Here is a 24,713-nt window from a genome sequence, read left to right on the forward strand (position 1 = left end):
CCACTAACCTTAGAGACACTCCTCTGGTTGGTGATGTTAAAGCGATCCTGCGCAGAGGCAAAGCGCTCTACCTCCAGAATTTTGGCAGTGATGGGAAAAGATGTGAGGAAAACCCGAGCGCCTGGCTCTTTGAAGCCTGTGGTCTTATACACAGCAGAGAAGCGGATCCGGGAATCTGCAACAGAGCAATCCGGAACTAATGACTACAGTAATACAAATGCCTAAGCAAATTCTCAGCGCAGTGCTGTGGTGACATTTAAACACAGTGTTCACTAATGCAAATACATTTAAATTTGAACTAATATAAGATGACGTCAGTTTTTGTTTGTTACATGATGCCCAGAAAAAAAAAAATCATAAAAGGGTTTATTGTGCAAGCTTGAGTTTAAACTGTTGCAGCTGTGAAGCACATCTTCTTTAAAGACTGGAAGCAAGACAGTCCACATTCCTGCACAGCTCCAGCTCACAGCAAAATACCTGTAGCAGTTATTGACTTTCCAGGTTTATCAGGAGCTCTGAAGGTTGGGTGGAGCAAAATACTGGCAGTCTGACTATGTTATAGCCGTAATGCTAAATATGTCAATGACAATCTAAACCCATGGAACCCATGGGCATCAACAAATGCAGACTTTATGCTTCAAGAAGCTCTCGAGTTGCTCTGTGATATGTTTTGATCATAATTCATCCATACTGTTAAGCACCGTCCATCATTTTTGCAGCACTTGACTGAATCTGAGCAGATAGTATATATGGAGCTCATAATACACTTCATAATACATCCTGCTACTTCTACCAACACTCACATCATTACTAAACACCAGTGACCCAGTTAATTTGGCAGTCTTACATGCCATGTCTTAACAGTGCCCCCACCATGTTTGACAGATAATGCTTTAGATCTTAACCCCTCCATTGCTTCTACTTAGGTTTGGACACCTCTGCTGAAATGAAGTTGATTCCCATCAATAAGACAATAAGTTCACATCCTCTACAGACAGCACAGTTCTGTAAATAAACATAATTACTGCTCATTTGCTTATTTTTATTTGCTGAATGCAATCTCATTTGTCTTCATTGCCGTATTTTGATCCTAAAGAATATTTCATTAAAAAGCTGCATTTAAATGAAAGGGCTGAAAATTGTGGATTCTTTCATATCAACATAAAGCAAATTACCTACTGGTTAACTGGCTTTAACTGCGGTTAAAGGAAATTAGTGGTGTTAGCAATTTAAGGCATTAACAAGTAACTGATGCAATTTGATAACAGAGTTCTGGGTTCGATTCCCAGGTTAGATAAGCTGCGACTGTTGGACCCTTGAGGTAGGCACTTAACCCTCTCTGCTCCGGGCATGTGTGCTCAATGTCTCACTGTGTGTATGTGTTCACTGCATGGATGTGCAAATTCCATCTGTGTCTAACACAAATGGTGTTAGTGGTTGTCTTGTCTTGTCTGTCTAATTAACATGATAATTTTCTTAGCACAAAAACGTTATACACTTGTTTAGACACTGAATGTGATATCTGCTCTAGAAAAAGATATCGTCCATATATCCAGTTTTCAAATAACCAAATTTATGGCACTTCAGCCCTGTTAGATAAACACAGCCAGCCACATCCATATCTGCTCTACATCCTGTCTTACCTGAATTGTTGGCATCCTGCCCATCAAACACCTCCTCTCCATCTCCAATATCCAGCTCGCGCGTGTCTAAGTTCTCCATGATCTCGGTCATGTCTGTGGCCACCAGATGCAGGGTACTGGCTGTGGGGTCCTGCTGCCGCAGCATGGCTAACACTCAGCCTGCCGGCCAGGGCTGTCCTGTGATAGAGAAACAACACGTGAAGCTTTAGAAAACCTGCTTGATCTATCTCTCAATCAATTAATCAAAGCAATCAATCAATTGAGCAATCAAAATATTATTCTCTTCATATCCAAAAAAATGTGCGACTCATTGTATGACATGCTGTTATCTGATAGGATGTCACAATACCTTCTACTACTGTTTTATCTTTGTATGCACCTTGGTATATTTTTTAGTCAAGAGAATGGGTTCGATCACCTAACCAGGCAACACACCATGCCACATTGAAAAGAGTCCTTGTGCTAGACTCCGAACACTAATTTCACCCAGCTGTGTAACACGATTAAAGTGAAAGGCCCTCTGGGATAAGAGCGTCAGCCAGTTGTCGTAAGCGTAAATGCATGTAAATTTGATTTGGCCAAACCATAGCTTTAAGGCAGGTGGATGCAGCTTCTGCAGTGCCTCCTCCTGCAACTGGTTTAATATTTCATCTCATAACCACTTGGCAAAAGATAAGAGGAAGCTAATTGCAGCTGTTTTAAGAGCTGCTCTTGAGCCTCTTTTATAGTCCGTGACGGGAGGACTTGAATAGAGAACTGTTCAAAGACTCCATGACGGAGGAATGTGTGTTTAGGAATTTAGTTAAACTACAGTTCAGTGCTAAAACAGACAGTGAAGTGGACGGATTCCATGAAATTCACATTTTGTGAATTAATAAATATTATAAATATTGAAAACAAACTTCTTAACCTTCAATATAAGTCAACGTAAGCCATTTTGAAGCATTTCTATTGGCCCATTCATCACAACATTTTCACACTAAATATTTTTCAGATTCTTTCAGAACGCGAAAAACTGCAAAAATGAACATACAAGGTTTTTAAAATTGCCCAATTGGCTTGCATAGCATTGAAGATTAAGAGTGCCATCAGGACAGGCTGATGGAGCAATAACCATTCCACCACAGCATTTTACACATGACTTCAGTACCAATTACTCAATTACTAAAAAACAATCCATGTGATAATTAGCTCATGAATGTTAATAACCAGTGCTCAACCTGTATGGGTGCCACAAAATATCAGAGCTGCAGATCTTAGGAAAAAGTAGGTTGTTAAAATACAGTAACTAAACAGAAAAAAACCCAAAGTTATTTAGTCTCAGTAAAGAATCAAAAATAACTTGCATGAACTGTCAAAAGCACCTAGATTTAGCTGCATCCTTCCTTAATGTACATCTGCCTATATTTATTCTTTTTTTTTGGAGTGGCTGAGTATTGTTGTGATATTTGTTGTTATGCTCAATCTAAACAGATCAGATTTAGCCTTTAATTTTTTTTTTTTTCATGGTGGTGTTCGTGTTAGGAATCACGAATGGCCATATGCACCTGAGCGAAATGCATAGTAGTGCCCGATAACAAGCAAGCAGTAAATTGAATTAATAAACATATAAAGATGTTACCGGTTGCTGTTTGCACTTGGCGTCACAGCAAATCCACCAGTGCATTTTATCTATTTGGCCCATTTTGCTGTCCGGTGCCTCTCTACTGGACAACACATAACATATAGACCATTACCTTAAAACAGTGTTTATGAAACCTGTGGGTCATGACCTAAATTTGGGTCATGGTACGTACTGAAAGGGGTCAAGCCGACAAAAAAAGGAAAAGCAACTGCCTCTGGCTAATTTGAGTCAGCTTTAATTTGACTTAAACTGCCCAGAATCTTCTGCACTTATTAACAGTAAGCCTAGGCCTACACACCAGAGCAGTGTTCAACAACACAAAATCACACAAAGCATCCGGACAGCTGACCAACTTTGACACCTCTAAACTTTTACATACATACTGCTCTTCAGCTTCCTGCACATGTGAACTGTAGAAGTGTTAAAACTGTTTCAAGTGGTTTTGCTTCAGAAGCAATTTGCAAAGCCTTTAAAACATGGCTTTCCTTACACAATGTGTTAGTTATTTGGGATAAAGTGCTTTGTTTGTTTAAACTAAAAAAATGACTTAAAATAGAAGCAACTGAACCGGGATAATTCAACTATCAAAATCTTCTATTTGTAGTGTATGAATGCTGCCAGCAAAGAAATCTGAGAGAATTGTTCTGGGCCAAACATCCCCCACCTCTCCCAAAATGAAAAAGTCATCAAATGTGCACCATTCATTTATTCATCTTTCAAAACTGAATTTCACCAAAAGATGATGAGTCTGTATGTAAATATATAATTATGTCATTAACATCCGGCGGTGTAATGACTCACTAAATTCACAATTCTAAATATATCATTTGTCATTGTTGTGTTAAATGACATACACGACACAATAGGTCACACAATTTTTTTCTCAGCATATCACAGGAACAGTCAGGACAAAAACTACACAACACCAAGCAAATATTTAAGATATTCCAGAGGAAGCACAGTTCAGCAAGGTGTGTGAACGGTGTGCTGAATAAAAATGGCTTGTAGTGATAGTTTCCGTTTTTGCCCACTCCAATTAAATGTCCTGGACACATAAAACACATACTGTTCTTAAAGCTGACAAAATTCTACAAACTCCCCTTTTTGAATTTTTAATCAATACTTTATGTATTAGCTCAGCTACACTAAATGTACAGTTACAAATAAAGGCAGACTGAAAGATGTATTAAACATTAGGACCACTGACATATGAAGTGACACTGATTATGTTCATTTATCAACCAAGGTGTGAATATATTAGACAGGCCGTTCTTAAAGTGTGTGTTTAAAGCAGAAAATGGGCAAGTATTAGGATCTGAGCCACTTTGATAGCTAGAGACTGGGTTAGAACATCTCCAAAACATCAGGCAGGTCTTGTGGGGTGTTCCCGGTATGTAGTAGTCAAACCTACCAAAAGTTGTCCAAGAAAAGACAATCAATGAACTGGCAACAGGACTATGGGCACTCACTGATGTGATCCATGGAGGCCTCACCTCACAACTTACACACAGACGTAAAGATTCTGCTGCTAACATCCTGGTGACAGATGGCACACAGGACGCCTTCAGAGGTCTTGTGGACTCCATGCCTCGAAAGGCCAGCTCTACTGTGGCAGCACAAAGTGCTCAATATTAGGTACTAATGTTATGGCTGATTGGTGTATAATCAATAGTCAAATTAATGTTGTATCTGCCCTAGTCTGTTGAATGTATTGTTTGATACCCATTCATCATGTGTATTGAACTGAACTTCTAGGCCAGAGAATACCGACCAAACACTCATGTGCACTGTGCAAGTGAGCCAGGCTGCATTTCACTGATGTGGGTTAGGCAGCTGATTAGAACCAGTCATCAGTCAGATATCATAAACAAAAATGTTTCAAATCCGATAGCTTCTGTTCTGTGTAAAAGTTTCTCCTGAATGTCAATGGATCCTCAGAATTACTTAGGAAAAGTGAACAATGAATTTAGTCAGCTGTGAATGTGAGCCAACACTGCTGAGCACTGATTCATGTGACTGGCATCCTGATACCCCAAAATAAACCTACAAGGTTTGTTAAAGGTGTTGTTTAAGTGGCTTTGGTAGTAGTGCAGTATATGTTAAGTAGCTGTAGTTGTTATAAAATAGCCAGTGTTCTGAAAAGTTGTGCTACCCATAGATACTGCACATGCACAGACCCACAGCTTTTAATACAGATAATTCGGTATTCACTGGATGCATTTTACAATCTTAGCTTACTGTGATGGCAAATCAAAAAGAAAATTATAACCTCAGTTACTTCATTTGTATCCTCTGGTACAGTGATTTAGGCTATCCAAAATTTGTCAATACTTCTTCTGGGAACATTTTTATAAATACTCAAAATGTCCTACCACAGGTTTTATTTTGGTGGCTGTGCCTATAAACAGACACTATGGTAGAGCACTTTGACCCCGTGTATACCTGCTAGCTGGTCAGTTTATGTGACTAGTTTTACATAAAGACTGACTAGTCAAATGCGTCTCAGGTGTGTCTTTAACAATGTAGCACAAATTGACAGAACACCGGCTTACTTTTGTGCAGAACTGTTAGCATGCTTATAGCAATGCTTTAAGGACAAGCACATCCAGAGTGACAGGAGGGTAGAACATTTAACAACAGAACATTTTACAGTGTTTTAGCAATCCAGCACAGTAATGGTACACCAACTAAACGTCTGCTTGTTTGTGTCGGTTGATATTTATTTGTTCAGTGTGATCTGGCCTTAAGTCTACTTAAGTACTTTCAGGGCATGCTGTCCAGAGGACAGCTTCCACAATCCACAAGCAACACCACCAACAGCTGTCGACTCGAAACTGTAAAAGATGTGAGTGGACGGGCTGCAAGTTATTTTTCCACAATTAGCACAGCAGACCAGAGGGCCCCTCCGCTTATGGCACTCAGCAAGTGGAACATCAGCGAAGTGTATGACATAAAAATAAACTGAAAAAAAAGAGAGAAAAAAAAAAAACCCACATCTGTATACTTTACACACAGAGGTGGGATTAAGCTGCAGCTTGCATCTGATTTGATGAATGGCAGACAAGCAGAACGTCTCACTTTAATCCAAACCTGACCCTGAGCTTGTTTTCGATGCGGACCCAGGAGATTATAACATCAGAACTGGGTCGTGTTTGATTTAGAGCAAAGCTCCGGGGGCTCTTCAGGTGAGTCTGCAGCACAAAAACACTGACTAAACACAGAGAGCCTGCCAGAAGGGCCGGACAGAGCCAGAAGTGCGGTTTCAGTGGAGATAATTAGGTCAGTGGATTGTAAGGTCAAATGTGATCACAATCATGCATGCTTCCAAAAAGCCATACTAAATTAGTCTTACCACAACGCTGGTTAATTAAGCCACAGCTGAGATACAGACAATAGTGAACTATTGTGCAAGAGGCCCTGACGGATGTAGTTAAATTTACAAAGTCTTGTCTCACTTCTCTAATGTTGCTGATGAGGGCTGCAAAGCCACAGTGGAGAGGAAGCACAAGACGAGCATGTACAAAAGTAAACATGCAGACATACATAATTCTCACAGTGCTGGTTTTTAGGTTTAGGACAGAGCTCAAAAGTTAAAGGAATCCTTCATTGTTCTCTCAGGCTATGCAATCTACAGCTGACTGCTGCAGACAGTCATAAACATAAATGAATAAAAATACACACTTGCAAAAGCAGCCAATCAACTATAGGCTACAAAGAGATTAATATAGTTGCAAAAACTTTCAATAGCTTTCATTGGCACATCGCTGGTCTTCATACACAATATGTCCAAATGTTTGTGGACACCCCTTCTAATGAACGCATTCAGCTACTTTAAGTTGCACCCATTGTTGACACAGATGTGCAAATGCACACACACAGCTTGTCTAGACCCTGAAGAAAAGTATTGGCAGTAGAACAGGATTCTATGGAGCAAATATACATTAACCTCTTGGCACCATGCCTAATGCCAGGCATGGCCTAGAGGGGTACAAAGCCCCCCAGCACTGAGCTGTGGAACAGCTGGCAGTGGTCAAAAGCCGATCTGCACCAAGAGCCCTTCGAGCTTCAAGTACGGCTCCGCTTGACCCGCCATCCCTCAAGATCCACGGAAGACAAGCGTCCAGGCTTTTTTCTGTCCTGGCACTGAAGTGGTGGAACGAACTTCCCCTGGGTGTCTGAACAGCAGAGTCTAGTAGTGTCTAAACTTAGAGGTATCTTTACATTTTTTGTCTATTCAAACTAGCTGAGGTTATTTCTGAGTAAATAGTGAAACACTTTTGTAAGTCGCTCTGGATAAGAGCATCTGCTAAATGCAGTAAATGTAAATGTGTTCTGTGGAATAATGGATGATGCTCCATCCAACACTTCTGGTAATCATCTAACATTCTGACCTCACCAAAGCTCTTGCCACTAAAATCAAAGCAATCAAATCTTTACAGCAATGCTCCAAAATCAAGTAAAAGCATTCCCTGTACAGAAGAGACTCCAACAAAAGGAAGAATGTCCTTGATTTCAGAAGAAACAATATATGAGCAGGTGTCCCAATTGTTTTGTCCATATTATATACCCACATTTAGCAAAGGCAGACTCCAAAGATGACCCTATTCATTCCCTTCAAAGCAGTCTGCACTGTTTTTTCAGACATTATAAAGGTTAGCAAATCTGGATTTCCTGTGCAACAAATATTTACTTAAATGCTGCAGTTTTCAGATGAAACAACTCTTGTATTTCCATTCACTCCGTGCTGTGTGTGTTTTTCGAGGACTTTAACAAGAGTGGAATGAAAATAAATTGATTTCTGCTGGCGTAGCATCTTCAAACCACTGGAATGTAAACGGCATCTCAATCTAACAAGAGTACGGTAACACAAACCTCACTGACCAGATGGAAAAACCTACTACAAAATCATACATGAATTTTGACCTCAAATTAGGGGGTGTTCGAGCTCCTCATCCATTGAATATGTTCCAAAAAAACATTTCCCAGAAGACACCAAATGTTCTTCATGCTTGTTACTGGAAAATATTATGTCAAGCAAACCAGAAGGTACTTGAACATCATATTAACTAATCAAATACCCCTGGGAATGTAAACAGGCCAGAACTCTTAAAACTTCTCTTATTCCCCCACTTAACCACCAACAAATTGTCAGACCCACAGCTTTTAATACAGATAATTCGGTATTCACTGGATGCATTTTACAATCTTAGCTTACTGTGATTATTTTCTTGATTGTTCAAAAAGTGATGGCAAATCAAAAAGAAAATTATAACCTCAGTTACTTCATTTGTATCCTCTGGTACAGTGATTTAGGCTATCCAAAATTTGTCAATACTTCTTCTGGGAACATTTTTATAAATACTCAAAATGTCCTACCACAGGTTTTATTTTGGTGGCTGTGCCTATAAACAGACACTATGGTAGAGCACTTTGACCCCGTGTATACCTGCTAGCTGGTCATTTTATGTGACTAGTTTTACATAAAGACTGACTAATCAAATGCGTCTCAGGTGTGTCCTTAACAATGTAGCACAAATTGACAGAACACCGGCTTACTTTTGTGCAGAACTGTTAGCATGCTTATAGCAATGTTTTAAGGACAAGCACATCCAGAGTGACAGGAGGGTAGAACATTTAACAACAGAACATTTACAGTGTTTTAGCAATCCAGCACAGTAATGGTACACCAACTAAACGTCTGCTTGTTTGTGTCGGTTGATATTTATTTGTTCAGTGTGATTTCTGCTGGCGTAGCATCAAACTCCAGACTGCTATTATCATCTCTATTTTTATAATGAAATTTCATGAATCTGTCATTGATACATTTCTTCAATATTTAAACAAATAAAGAAAATTTTGCTTCAGAATTAAACATGCTGACTTTCCCTTTATGTTGGGCTCAAGAAAAAAAATTATGCTCTCTGCTTTTACTGGCTTTTACGTCACTGTGTGAATAAAAGTAGCTATGTAGCATAGCATAGCACAGCCTAGCAAAACATTGTAGCAAGAACAAATTGTTTTTTTTTGTAATTATTCCCAAGTATTAACAACTAGTTTTGCTGTTCTCTCTGTCCTCCAGATGCATTACCTTTATCTTTTAGCCATTCAGCCACTGCTCCCCAGACGTCCCAACAACACGCAGCCTCCCCGTGTGCAGATACCTGCAGCAACACTTCCTCCCGTCACCCCTGTTCCAATTTCAGGTTGTCCTAGCATTAGCTTTTAGTCTTTTTAGCCACGCAACCATGTTCTCTAAAAGTAGCGGTTACATATAGCTTCTAAGGGCTTGGGCAAGTGGGTTAGGTGTGTGTAAAGTTTTATTGTAAATAAAATAAGTCACACTGTTATGTAAGAGTACTGGAGTTTTGGAATGCACTCGTTTTACAGCTCTGTTTTGGTTCAAAAGTGCTTTCTCTCTTTACTGGACACCTATCTTAGTGGAAAATGTCTATACTGTATTTACACAATACTCACATTTACACAACAAACACTATTGGTGTGTTCACATTCTTAGTGATTCACTTGTTAACAGACTCGCTATACACTGCACAGTGGTGGTTATGTAGTGAACTGAGTGGAGAATAAGCATGGACTGACCTGAGAGATTTATTGTTGAGAATTTAAATTTCAGCTTCAACTTCACTCAATTCAACTTGGATCAATTTAAACTTGGAATACAATGAATTTACAATTTATAATGCCGCTGAGGCGATAGATAAAATATAGATTGAAAAGGAAAACAAGACATTTGTATAGTAAAACAAGCAAGATCTAAAACAAAATTATATTATAATAGGTAAATCTATGTCAAGTAAGTTAAGCAAGTTAAACAAATGATTAAAAATGATTAAAAAGTCAAAGAGCAAACACATTTGTATTACATAAGTAATGAAGACTGTTACGCAGGAACTAAAAATAATAATTAGGGAAAATAAAAACGGTCAAAGAAAGTTAAACAACTCAGCACTACAACATGACCTGCCAGCCTTGTGTAAACAAACATTGAAAGGCCCTGTAGTTCAGTGATCTCTCAAAGTGTTTATCATGGAAGTAATTAGTTTTCAGGACAAGGCTGGAGAAAAATGTCATCATTTTTGCGATCCATAATCCCTTTCACACATAATCTTTTTTGGTACAGACAAAATGCACCATCAAAACCAGTGTGCAAAAAAAAAGGAAAATATAAATAAAGTATAAATAAATAAAGTAGAAATTATTTTAGGATTCTTAGGTCCTATACACATTTTGCAAAACTAACTATTTTAAAGATCTAAGCACTTTATACAGTTATTGAACTTTGTTGTGATACATAAAGTGGTTCAGTATTCTGAAGGTGGCCACAATATCCTCAGTAATATGGACATTTTCATGTATCCCAATATCTAGGTTCTGGTGCACATCCTTCCTGCAGACCCCACCAGCAAGTGTGAAACTAACCCAGGCCAGGCATCTCGTAATTAATGTATAGAAGCTCACTGTGAGGAGACACCGGGTAGTTTGTGGCTGAATGAAAGAGTGGAATGTAGTGATAGGTTGGAAAGGGATGGCGCGATCCATAAGTAAAACTATGCAAACACAAAACAAAACCGAATTAAAAGGTTGACCTGACTTGTTGAAAGTAGAGGTAAGTAGCAAGCGTCTTAGGCCACAAGGCCATAGGTCTGTACTCTAAGCTCTACTCCTTTCAGTCTCCAAGCACTAAACCATCCCCTTACCTCTTATAGGGTTAGCCCAACCCCCGCATCACCTGAGCCAAACCATTACCCTCTGCAGGGGTGTTGCTGTCCTATAAGAGGTGGATTAAAACAAGAATAAATAAAATCAATCCTAATCATCAGGCCTTTGTCTCTAATATTACCAGGATTGTTATTGAATACAGTGCACACATTTATTAATCTGTCTCATTCTGGTTCTGGTTCTAACAGTGTCCAAAAAAAGACATCACCTCTCTCATGAGCTAGCTGTGAGCTTGGTCTGCTCTGCTCTCCCTTTTACTAAATGTACACGAACATAAAGCATTCAGGTAAGTATTACAAACACACATACATAGTCCTCAAGTGATGGGCAACACGTTTGCCTCAGCACACTCACTCTACTGAAAGGAATGCTCTCTGTTTAGATTAGAGGGCTGGTGCTTCATCATTGTTTGCATCATCTGAAGGGTTGTGTTAGGGAATCCAGTTTACAGTGTGTTTTGCAATCCTTTTGCAACCAAGATGGAAGTTTGCATAAAAAGACAAGCTGGACCAGAAGCCTTACTGTACGAGCTTGTGAGCACAAGTATAACTTTAGGTTTGTTGTCATGGTGATGATCCATTCATCTTGGTTATAACTCCCACTGCATTACTGGGAGTAACTGGCTGAAAGTGCAGATTCAGTGCATATCGCTGTTCATCTCTGCCTCATCCTTATTGCCTCTTATTGCCTCTGAGAATATGCATTTGTTGTGTTCATGTAAATCCATCTGGATTAGCGTAATAGCATTTTTTTAATATATAGATTTTGTCAGATAATTGTTATTATCCCACCTGTTTGTAGCCCCCCTAGCACTAGAAATGCTCCCGAGTTAGGAGGGCAAGATCTTAACACATACAAAGTCAGCCACCTCCTCTTGTTTGGACAGCCGACACGCTCAGAGACAAGAGCCAGGTCAATAGCTTTGCCGCACCAGCTAACAGACGTCTGTGCCAGCCAACATCGCTTTAAGAGTGATGAGGGGAGAGAGCACGGCCAATTGTGCTCTCTTGGGCTCTGGCTGTTGATGGCGAGTGGCATGGCACAAGATTCAAACTCACACCCCTCTGGCCCTAGTGGCACAAATATCTATTTAATTATTTTTCAACAGGAGACTAGCATTGGCCTAAACATTGAAAACACTCCTAATGTGATGTTGGTCAGGCGGCTGTAGTATCGGAGCTGGGGAGCTGCCCTGTCCTCTGAACGCGCCGACTATCTAGCAATGCTGCATCAGCAACAGTTTGAAAAGAGGCGGTGGCTGCCTTCACACGTCGAAGGAGACGTGCCAGTCTTCCCCCTCCGAGTCAGGGCATTGGTAGTGATAGGGGGGAGTTCACATAAACAGTGATAGGGTATTTGGCCATCCAGACTGGGTAGAAAATGATGTAAAATATGAAAGAATGATTGTGTGACTGAGAGTCTACATGAAGGAATCTGCACTTAACCATCTAAACTCTAGACTCTAAAAGAAGTCTAAAAGAAGACCCATGTCACTAAGACTGCCTGCCTGACAGGCCTGCCAAGGCTTCACACCACTGGAGAGGGCAGCGTATTTGCAAACGTGAGCATGCTCTCACGGGAAAAGGCAGAAGTGTGTTTCTCACATTTGTTCTGTCCACACAACACCAGACACACCATCTATTAGCAGGGGCAACTTAACAGTGCCCTTGATGTACTTTGTGTTGTCTAGAAAAAAAAATGACTATTACTAAAACATAGAATACATAATTAAATCCAGTCTTAACAATATCTTAGGGTCTTTTGCAAATGCAGAGAGAGAGGCAGAGAAAGGACCATTATTCTGAGCAGTTTGGGTGAAGTGAGAAGGAAACTGATGGAGCATGTGCCTCAAACCTCACAATGTTCCCACCAGATAGTACAATAAGTCTAGTCAATGCCATTGCTGCCCAGCTCCCAGTCATGCTCCACACAACCATATGCACAACATACAGCCACAGGGCAAAAACCATTCTCAGATACACAATCTCTGATCATAAAACTTGCATTCTAGATAAACAAGAGAGTGGAAAAAGATAAGGTCAGTTAAAAAGAGGGTCGGTTAAACAGCAAAACCAACTCACCTAATCTCATAAAGCTGTTTACTTCAGTCTGTCTGAGGTTTCGGACACTAGTTCTCAGAATAATTCTGGGCCAATATGCCTCCATATTATTTGCCATGTAGGGATGCAGAGGTATTTGAAGTTTAAGCAGATACTGATATTTAAGATTTTTTACAGTATCTGCTAATGCCAATACATGAACACTAATAATATGTAAAAAAAAAAAATGCAGTATAATGCAGATATGTAATACAACAGCTTGACTGCATAGGGTCAACTCATTCTTGAGCTCCTTGAAATTCTTCCATTGCCACCTGCACTCGACTAACAACTTAAGGTACGCCCAACGGTTTGTAGATCAATTACATTTATTTAAGGTGCTCCAACTGCAGAAACACACATCTTGTATAATTTCCATAGGAAAGCACTGCTAATTTAGTGCAATGCTTAGGAGCAGCCAAACAAGATCAGCATGCTAACCAAATGACAGGCGTTGGTTAGAGGGGTCACTTAAGTCACTTAACACTGGGCTGTGGAGCAGAGATACTGTGTTGTCTGGAGTGATGGAGCTCCATCCAGTCCCTTTGTGATTAGTTCTGGCTATAAATGCCACTCTCATGTGCAACAGCATGGCAGAATACAATCAAATCCTTGCAGCAATTTTCTATATCTAATGTAATGCCTTTGCAGATACATACAGGGTGCTTAACTCTAGCAAAGGAGGGACAAACTCCCAATTAGTATCCCTTGATTTTAGAGGAAATGAACAGGTGTTAGATGAACAGGTGTCTACAAACATTTGGACATTTTGAGAATACTGATTATGCAGTGCATTCCCCAGTAAAGAGTAGAGGTGGGTGTAAATTACACTCCTGCTTAGTGGAGCGAAGTGGTTCAGTCGGAGATGGCACTGAAGAGGCTAGGGCTGCCAGCAGTGGCCTGGCTGGTACCACTCACTCTAATTGGGGACAAGGATGGATGGGTAACCCCCGCATCCCCTGCCCATATCCGCACACACACACACTAACCAATTCCCTGATCTCTTGCCAGACAGGTGGTTGAGATGCATCTGCATACACACACATACAGACACTCTCACACACACCTGCAGCCTCTTGGCATAACAGTACAACTTACATATCCTGGATCAGGCTTCATATATGTTAATATTTCACTTACCATTTTTAACAAAGCATTAAAATGAAGCTTGTTATTCATTTCTACACCAAATTTTGCCACGTCTCGCAGATGTATCTGTCATTTCTGTCACGCTGAAGCAAGCGTGCCAAATATACTGCACATACAGCAATGAATCACAAAACACCCACATTCACAAGCACCCACATTCACAGGATCTGAAGAAGAAGAAGAAGAAGAAGAAGAAGAAAATAACACCTGTAGAGCACACCAGCAAGTCACTATACCCTAATGACTCTACAAACATAAGCAGAAATAGCAGTGACGATGAGTAGCAAGGGGTGATGTATATACTATAGGAAGGACTGTTCAGAGAGTCATTACAGATTACAAAAATATATAAACACCAGAAGGGTTTCCTAAGCGCCTACTAGACCTTCAGAGACCTGATGATTTCTGGGACTTAGAAAATACAAGTCTGTAATATTTAGTCAGGTAATTGTTAAGTTTTGATTGAATCAAATTGAGTGGCTCAGTGGTCTAATAGGCTACCACTATGGCCTGGGGTTTGCAAGTTCGAATCTCCTCATCACTCTTAAAGCGATGTTGGCCAGCACAGGCGTCTGGAAAGCTAGTGTAGTGGAGCTGGGGACCCAGAGGCAGTTTGAAAACAGGCTGTAGCTGGCCTTGCATGTATCAGTGGAGACATATGTTAAGTCTTTACCCTCCTAGTGTCAGAAGCAACTGGAAAATATGTGAATATAAATATAGGCAAGTGAGCTTTACAGTTGGTTGGGACTTCAAGAGCAGAACCGAAAGCCAACATGGCAATTGTGTTTCCCCAATTCCAGTGAGAAGCAGGTAGATATTGAAAAAGACACAGGGGAGTGCAAGCCAATCAAACTGGAGGGAGGACAGAGGGAGGACAAATGAAGGTTCAGCTGGTGGTGATTCATTTTCTACAGACACTAGCTAGCTAGAGTTGAACTTTCCATTGTTACTACGCAGGGAACACACACCCACTTGTGACTAGAGGTAGTGAGTACACACACCCAAAACAACAAGCAGCCACCTCAGCAGGGAGCACTTAGGGATTAGGTGCCTTGCTCAGGGGTGTCTCAGCCATGAAAGTTGAGCGACCAGAAAGCACTCCTCCCTCACTCCCCCTACCCCCATTTCCTGCTGGTTCAGGGGTTTGAACCGGCAACCATCCGGTCACCTCCGGCCTGCCGAGTTGATCTTGTGCTGACATGTTGCGTGCCATGTAACTTATCTGGTTTAACTGGATTTAGCACAGTACAGTGTGTGAAACAGTAAATGTAAATCACTGAATCACACCCACCATAGTGTGTAATATTGTTTTTAAAAATGTGCCACTACTGTCGCTGTCTGTCTCCTACTGTAACTTACTGTATTAATAATTGAAATACTGTGATGCGCGATCGTGAGTCTTCAAGTATTTTGGTATTTTATCCATAGATGGGCCATACTGCCCATCTATAGTCCCCACAAAAGCATGTTTTTCAAAAATGGTACCCTTACAGGAAAAGGTAAAAAAGTAATTATACATAGTAATTTAATGTAAGTTAACAAAGCAAGAGCAAGGACAAAACATTTATGTTGGTCCTTTCATCATAAAATATAAAAGGGCACAATATGAAGGTCCGAAGCTGTGCTCAAATGACGCAGAAAGGGAATACTCCACTGTTTAGTCAACGTGATCTCTTCTGTAGCATGTCGTTGATTATCTCAGAAAAGTAAGCAACTTATCTACACTTAAAAAAAGAAGAGAAAAACCCAAGAAAACCACAGAAGACAATGGGCTGGTGCTGATCGACTGTATGCTACAGGTGTCAGGTTGAAGGATATTCTTATGACTGCAATGTACTTCAGATTACATACATGCAATACATACAGAACTAAAACAAACAAGTTATTCCATGTAATAAACAAGTTACAAGGAGTAATTCCAGCTCGGATAACATATCGTGACTATCACACAACTTTTCAGGAGCATGAAAGAAAACCTATTTAACTTTCAATGGAATTCATGTAAAAACACTTTATTCCAAGCCATTTTTGTACATTTCTGTTGGTCCATTCCTCATGAGAGTATGACACAATGTAAAGAATGACAGATTCACATTGTGTTGAAAAGTGAAAATATAATAATAATATAAGGTTTTAGCAGCAACATGGGTTCTACAGAAGAAATCTGAACAAATCAGTCAGAACAAGCTGGTGATGTCTGATTTGTAAAGCGTTCTTTTACCATAGAGGATGAGTACTGAGGAGTACTGATGGGTTCAAGACATTTTCATACATCTAGAAAACACTGTGATACTGAACTTCATCCGTACAGGCCAGTACCAACGAGATGGATGCATGTTCTTTTCCTTCCCCATCCAAATCTGAGATGCTTATTATGTAGCACGATGCAGTGGGAGACAAACTCCATCCCACACACACCACTGCTACATAACACACCGGCACATAAACAGAACGCCAACTGACCACAGTAACAAAGTCAAATGCAGCAGACGCGCTGTTAAAGAGAGCAAAGTAAAGGCATTGGCAAAGAACAGTGAGGAACAGTGAAGAACAGTGAAGAACGATGATGAAATACACATCAATATGATCACTGACCTGCCCTGACGCCGGCAAAGAAGACCCCATTGTGTGTTATTCCCTTTTTCTCCTTCTCACCAGTCAGAAAAGCACTAAATATATCCTTATATAACTGCACACACACACACACAGCTCACACACTGACAGACAGAGAGAGCGGGCGGACTACTTGGTTCTAGTGAGAGGTGTTGAAGGCTGAGACATGGCAGTCACATGGCCCACGGAGGGGTGGGGCCTTGTTAAAAGCAACAGGGTTGCCCTGAGGTGTCAATCTAATGCCTCAGCCAGTCAGGTTCCGAGAGAAAGGCTGGCCTTTTTTCCCCTCTATTTATAACCCCAAGTACCTCTTTTTGAAGCAGGCACTTCAACATGAACAGGAAGCCTCAGATATGAGTAAATACAGGAGCTCTATTTAGCTAATGCACAACTGTTGGTAAATAATCCTGAGATCACTCATATGTGGCATGATGCAATTTAATATTATACCGGTGGCTCCTCTTTAGTGTAATCTGCAGAACATCAGCGCATCCCTCATGATTCCTCCAGAAGGAAAAATACACAAACATAAAGATTATGTCATTATTTCTGAGTTGGAATGTGCCTATATAAAACATTAATATTTACATTCAAAACACATTAGTGCTCTACATATTTATTCAATTAGTATTAGTATAGTATTAGTACAGTAACTTAGCAGTACAGTAACTTAGTTTGGACCTCAATCACCCAGCTTTCATGCACACATTTGCAAATTTCTGTATTTATTGTCTTGTACTTTTTGTCTTTGCACCCTGTCTTGTGTTTTGTCTATTGTCCCTGCACTACTGTATCATGTCCTATCTATTCTTCAGCAGAGCTTTAGCCTAACAGTGTTTCACTGTACTGTACAACCCTGTATTATTATTATGACAATAAAGTTGAATTGAATAAAACTAGGTTAACTAAGGTTTATGATAGAATTATTGCACTTACAACTTAAGACAATTAAAATGGAAATAAGCTCATTATTAAATCTTATTTACATATTAAAAGGCCCTTATTGTTCCCCACTGCTCACAACTAATTCTGATCATTTACTAAAATAAAATAAAAAAATTCATCACCCATGAATTTTTGAATTTACCGAATTTTGGTACATTTCTACTCCCCATTAATTATTAGTCTGAAAGTAGTGGGTTCACTGTACCCACTAAAAACATACATTTTTTAAAATCTAAAAGAAAACATCCACTTAAACCACGTTTACGTTCAGTTTTATTAGGATGCGACACTCCTTATAAACATGCTGATAACATGGCGCTAGGTGTAGCTACTGTTTTTATTGTCTATATTCTGCTACTGTGTAAATAATTCTACAGTCATTTCTCCAGTAGTTTATTTCATTGTTTTTTCTTAAAAAACACCAAAACAGTCCAATCTAACTGAATGGGGTGAAATTTCATGATGCACTGAATACTTTACTGAATAACAATAAGTAAAGCAAATCGTTGTAAGCACTTGTTGAATTGAGTTGTGGAGTCGTTAACTGTGGTGTGGTGGACTTTACCCCAACATCCAACACACTACAGCCAAGGAAACACCAAAAAACTCAAGAATTAGCAGGTTGTATGACAGTCTACAAACATATACACACCACAAATCAACACACATAATTTATGGTTCTCTCATTATGACTTTATTATTTATTATTATGACCTTCAGGGCATATAATCAAATGATACCACTGTTTTGCATTATAATGCTTCAGACACTCTGGACATTACTATTAAACATGCTAATGCTGAAACCTTCAGCTCACATTTCCCTACTGCCAACTACCCAAATGGTTGGCTCATGCCAACATAAGAAAAACTGAATCGAAAGGCCCACCTATGTATATTAGAGCTGTCAACTTAGAACTGGACAAAATATCTTCATTGCACTATATAATACGCCATGTGCTTCCAGATTTCCCTGCATTATTCTAATTAAAATGATTTACTTTCATTGAATAACATGAATACCTTCATTCATCAAAACACACACAAGAAGCACTCATTTGGAACTGTGATTGCTCAGGAAGCTCACAGCACACTGTAAACACACTGTGAGTGGATACTGGTTCACTTGCGCATTGCAGGCGTCTGTGATCAGTTTTCTAAATGTGAAAACAATGAAAATAATGATCAAATAAGGGATTGTTCAGTGCTAACCTGGACATGCTCAGCAATAATTCAACATCAATAACTTATATCTCCACCCTGACACCACCAGGATACAAACATCCCGTCTACCTGCCCACGGCCTCTGTGCTGGTGACATATTAACAGCAGGAGCCCAGCAAAATGTCACCACCTCCCTGGTTTTATGGCCATGAAGCAAACAAGAGGATTCCATAGACTATCCAGAAGGATGATTCACACCCAAGATATAGAGTAAACTAACAAAGGTGGGGAACACAGAGCTTCTTACATCCCACTCAGTATCGATCCAAAGTACACTAAAGTGCCTGGTAAACTGTATAACTTATCACCGGGAATAAATAATTGACAGACTCTCCATTCGGGTTAGTGCAGCCATTTAAAATCTTTTGCAATTCTTTATCACTATCGCAACACAAAAGGGGGAAATAAACTGTGAGTTTGTGTGCACATACAGGATACACCATGATTCCAAGTGCAAGTGTGAAAGGACCAGTCATACTACAGATATGCAAAACACAGCGACGCTCCTGACCCCTTGTGGTGGCTGTGGTGCATTACACTTACTATGCCAGGCTGGCTGTAAGCTGCACTGACACAAATGAGGCCTCCAACTGTGAGGAGTTGAGCTTTTAAAGAAATCCAATGTAATTGCAGTCAGAAAACAAATGGCTGCAACATTACTGGTGGGCGATATGATAGTATTTCATCATTTCTAACAATACGCATTCCTGAGAAAATCATGGCTTACGGGTAGAGACTGATTACCAGCTGGGGCTACAGGGAGGCCCTCAACCACACCTTTAAGTCACACACAACCCAAGCTATGAAGTATGCACAAGTTGATGAAATACTGTTACAGAATCTGAATGCATTATTACAAATAAGTCAAACCAGTTATGTTGTTAAATATGTTACAATAGGTTTTTTTTTTCGGCATGTGTCTCACCCATAGTGGGTAGAAGGTTCTTGCACTGGAAAGCATTACATTGGCTGAAAATACAATATATGGACTGTAATATGCATTTTAAAAGGGGCTCCAGATTAGCCTACAACTCAGCTTTAACATTGTCTCTGGACAGAGACATGACCCCAAAACAACCAACTGTTGGCGAGAGAAGCTCTCTTTTCACACCTTTGCTCTCGTGTAGTGGTGCTTTGGGTGGAGTTGTGTATGATCTATTTAGCCTGCATTGAGTTCGTATTCCACATGCCCCACATCTTGGTAAGAACTTTGATTAGCAGACATAAATTATTTTCTATTCATTGGCTTCCTGTTTACCTTTGCTCTTCACTTTAAATAATGGAGCAATGCTTACATGAGGCCTGAATGTAACTGCAGCATAATTTAACGTGGCTTAATGTAAATAAGAAGCCAACTCAAGACCTAGGCTGAAACCGATGCTGGCTTCTTGCAATGTCCAATGGCCCAGGTTTTATTAAAACTCATATGTGTCATATTTGGAAAAATCTAAGACCCTGTTTACACCTGGTCACTTCATGTGACGAGGATCTGCTAACATTTTAGTCACACATTTACACTTGGTAGCTCAAATGCGTCACCTGTAGTCACACGGAAATCCCACTGCTCTATGAGACAGAATATGCAAATTCGCTCACTATGACGCAATTATTACTGGTGTTTCGGTTGTACTGGGAGGAGTTTTGGTTGTCGAATGCGTCTTGGAAAGACGGATGTATTAACATTGTTATAATGTGGCTCCAATGTGTTTCAGACCCACTCCTGAACCTGTTTGAATGATCGGATTTGTATCTGTTTTAAAAGCGTCTTGGGTGTGTTTACACTTACATTTATAGGTGGCTTGGCCTTATTCAGATAAAATCCTGATATTTAAGATGTATAAAGTGACTAGGTGTGAAAGGGGTCTCAGACCACCCCCTTAAGGGGTTTGATTGATCAGATTTGTATGTAGTTTAAAAGTGTCTTGGGTGTGTTTACACTTGCAGTTTTATGTGGCTTGGCCGTATACAGATATTATCCTGATTCTCAAGACACATGAAGTGACCAGAGGTCTTTTTGCTGCACTATATCTAATTAAAGAGACTGAATTACGCTTTCTTCATAAGGACACAAGCAGTTGGTCCATGTTCTAAGTACTGACAATATCCACCATATGCCTAGAGAAGCATGTTTATCATGTATCATCATAAAATATCAAATCACCCAACTCTATAACAGATATCATCATTAGTACTATTATCAGGCTGGACTATCAGACTCTTTACCTTGTTCTCAAATTGTTTTAATTTATTTGACTCATTTATTTTTAATAATTGATTGGGAAACCTTGCAAGCCTTATAAAAACGAATCACCACGATGAATACTGTGAATCACACAAAGCATCAGAGGGATTTAAACTCGACCTGAAATGAATTTTTTTTTGCTACGGGTCATATTAGGATCATTCATCATATCATTTAAAAGACAAATCTCTTGTTTCCGGTAATCTTCCATCAGAATTACATTACAATGCCTCTAAAGCATCTTCTAACTTTTGGAAATGTCATGATACACCAGCAGGCAGGGAAAAATAAGATTAACCAATAATATTAACCAATGCTATGTTTCACTTCCCACCCCCAAGAGAAGCTCATTCAGAAAGCCTCCCTGACACGGTGTTCCACTTAGCCCTACACACCAACAAACCCCTGATCCACATTATTATTATCGATCAGGATATAACATACTAATCCACCCAATGTCAGCTTTTCTCTCTGAAGACTGCTGCTGGAGTGACTCACTGCAGTGTTTCTGTACATGTCTGAGATGCATCCCATAATTTAGCTAACAGATAATGCATTAATTAGAGAATTAAAGGGCACCGCAACCCAGGTGCTGTCAAATATCACTGTACACTACATGGACAAAAAAATACACACCTCCTAATCATTGAATCCAAGCATTTCATTCAATCCAATTGCCACAGGCGCGTTTTGGAACCACAGCAACTCAGCCAAGAAGTGGCAGACTGGGGTTGCCAAAAGCTGAGGCGCACAGGGCATAAAGGCCGCCAAAGTGCTGCTGAATTAATAACTACAGAGAAAATGAGATTAACCATAATATTAACCAATAAGATCATGTTGCACTTCCCACCCCTAACAGAAGGTAGTTTAGAAAGACTCCCTGACACTGTGTTACACTCAGCACTACACACCAACAAACCCCTGATCCACATTATTATTATCTATCAGTATATAACATACTAATCCACCCAACATCAGCTTTTCTCTCTGAGGACTGCTGCACATACTGGAGTGACTCACTGCAGTGTTCCTATACATGTATGAGATGCATACGCATCATTTAGCCAACAGATAATTATTTAGAGAATTAAAGGGCACTACAACCCTTCTCTTAGATATTCTACCATCATGAATGGCGTTATTGAAACATGAAAGCATTTTGGAACCACAGCAACTCAGCCACAAAGTGGCAGACTGGGTTGCAGAGCAGGCTTGCAGAGTGCTGAAGCGCATAGGGCATAAAGGTCACCAAAGCTCTGCTGACTAAATAACTGCAGAGTTCCAAACCTGCTGTTAGAGCTGCTAAGAGGGACCAACTCCATGTTACTGCCTATAGATATAGAATGGGATGTCATGAAAGCTCCTGTAGATGTAATGTGTAGGTGCCCCAATACTTTTGTCCATATAGTGTATTTCACTACAGTGATCCACTCATTCTCAAGAAGCTCAAACACACTTTACACTATCAAACTTTCTTAACCCAAAAGTAAAGACTGGCATCAGATCAAATATTTGTTAAACTTAGTAAAACATAAGCAAAGTGAAAACAAGCAATTTATGACACATGCTGCTCTTATCATGCATCATCACTACTTGCATTTAACTTCCTGTCACTTGAGTAAAGTGTAACACTATGGTTCTGTGACCACAAGACCATCTCCCCCTCAGATCAGTACACCAACAGAAGGTTAGCTATACATCCGAAAACGTCTATGGCAGTTTTGATCTATGTTAAAAGATCAAATAGTGTCTACTACTACTACTACTACTACTACTACTGAGATGGAAGTCACTGTAATGTAACACAGTACCTTTGCACACGTCATCATTAACCTTCAGAAATGCATGCAAGGTTAGGAAATTATTTTGCTATACATTTTTTTACATACACACAACTGCACAGTGTTTTTAAGGAAATTAAAGATTTGGAGTCGATTCAAAGTGTTGAATTTGCATTTAGTACCTTTCCATGGGAATATTCAGCACAATTAGCCTGAAAAAAATTAGTGAGAGCAGAAACTTTAAGAATGGCCAACCAAAGAAATTGGTACATTCTTGAAAACAGAGAATGCTCTGCATAGCTCAGCAACACCAAAATACCAGGAAGACCACAGAAGACAACTAAAGTGGATGGCTGTGTAATTCTTTCCTCCATCTAGTCAAAACCACTCCAGAGGACCTAGGCATATCGTTGTCTACAATTAAGAAATAGCTTCATAATAGACTAAAGAGAAGGTAATGAAGGTTTCATGATCCACAGTATACTATATCTTCGCCTATAGCAAAGGAGTCCAGTATCCTATGCAACATTTAAACATTTTTATCCTGAGAGTGGTCTCTTCCACAATGACAGGGGCCAATTGCCCAGAGGGGTGCATTTTCAGTTGGTTCACCAGATCTCTACCCAACTGAAACTCTGTTAATAATAATGGAATAAATAGTGAACACAATCTGTTTCAGCAAACCCTTATGCACAGTTACTCGCATAGTTGCCTCTTATAGCATAAAACTGAATAAATAAAAATGATCAATGTGGTGTGTGCAAAAGTTTGTGACAAAGCTGCAAGTAAGTTTTCTTTCTTACGACTCTTCCGTCAAGGTTATGTTTGTGCAATAAACTAGTAAAAGAGGTTTTAATCAGCCTGTTCTACCAGCATACAAGCAGTGTTTTATTGGTCTTTCAGATCTTGTCTTGACCTCCACATTTCCCTTGAGCTACCAAGTCGTAATAACTGATTATTTTTAAATAAATAAATTTGATTTAGACGATTCAGTTCCTAATTGGTGATAGGCCTCATCTGCTAGTTACAGGTCTCAGACACAGATCTGACCCTTTGCAATGTTGCAACTGATTTTCATATTTTATGGTATGAAAGACAGAATAGCTGATTTGGGAGTTGCTGAAAAGGTTGTGTTATGTTTGATTAGCTACAGAGATGATTTATTATTTCTCCAATAAAAGCAATGTCATATGGCCAAAGGTGTCTAAACTCTTGTATAAGATTTTTCATGTTTGCAGAAATTGCATCATTTTTAGCCTAACCACCCTAAACCACTATTTAAATATATTATATATATAAATATATAAATAAATATATATATACTATATTTAAATTCTATCATTTGTTCCAGATTTAAACACTCTGGAGAGTGTAGAGGGAGTATGCAAATTAACCTTAATGACAGTGAGACTATTTCTGCTTTTATTTCTTATCTGTACTATTTCTGCATGAAACACATACACACACACACACACACAAACACACACAAAGACAGCTGGCAAGGTCATTTTGTTCGTTGCAGCCTTCCAGGATATGTCAAACATGAGCAAAAGCTCTTCACTGAGGAAATGCTTTGACAAACACAACTGGCCACAACACACTACTGTCATTTTTAAATAGAGGTATTCTGAGGATGTAAAGTATCTCCACCACAATA

At 39.6% G+C, this 24,713-nt stretch overlaps 1 protein-coding gene across 2 annotated transcripts in view; it reads right to left on the bottom strand.

Moving 5' to 3' along the window:
* The window catches only part of pld1b (phospholipase D1b), a 57,666-nt gene that overhangs the window by 27,295 nt on the left and 5,658 nt on the right, over positions 1-24,713 (bottom strand). The window contains exons 1-3 of one of the 2 annotated variants that reach the window (XM_072690513.1): positions 16,848-17,014; positions 1,644-1,820; positions 9-175 (exon numbers count right to left, since the gene is read on the bottom strand). In XM_072690513.1, the coding sequence (XP_072546614.1) occupies positions 9-175; positions 1,644-1,788 (312 nt within the window). In that variant the 5' untranslated portion in view covers positions 1,789-1,820; positions 16,848-17,014. Of the gene's footprint in view, positions 1-8; positions 176-1,643; positions 1,821-16,847; positions 17,015-24,713 lie in introns of those variants that run through there. The other variant, XM_072690521.1, reaches the window with a different exon arrangement.

This window comes from Salminus brasiliensis, chromosome 1 (genome assembly GCF_030463535.1).
Source record: "Salminus brasiliensis chromosome 1, fSalBra1.hap2, whole genome shotgun sequence".
Lineage (NCBI taxonomy): Eukaryota > Metazoa > Chordata > Actinopteri > Characiformes > Bryconidae > Salminus > Salminus brasiliensis.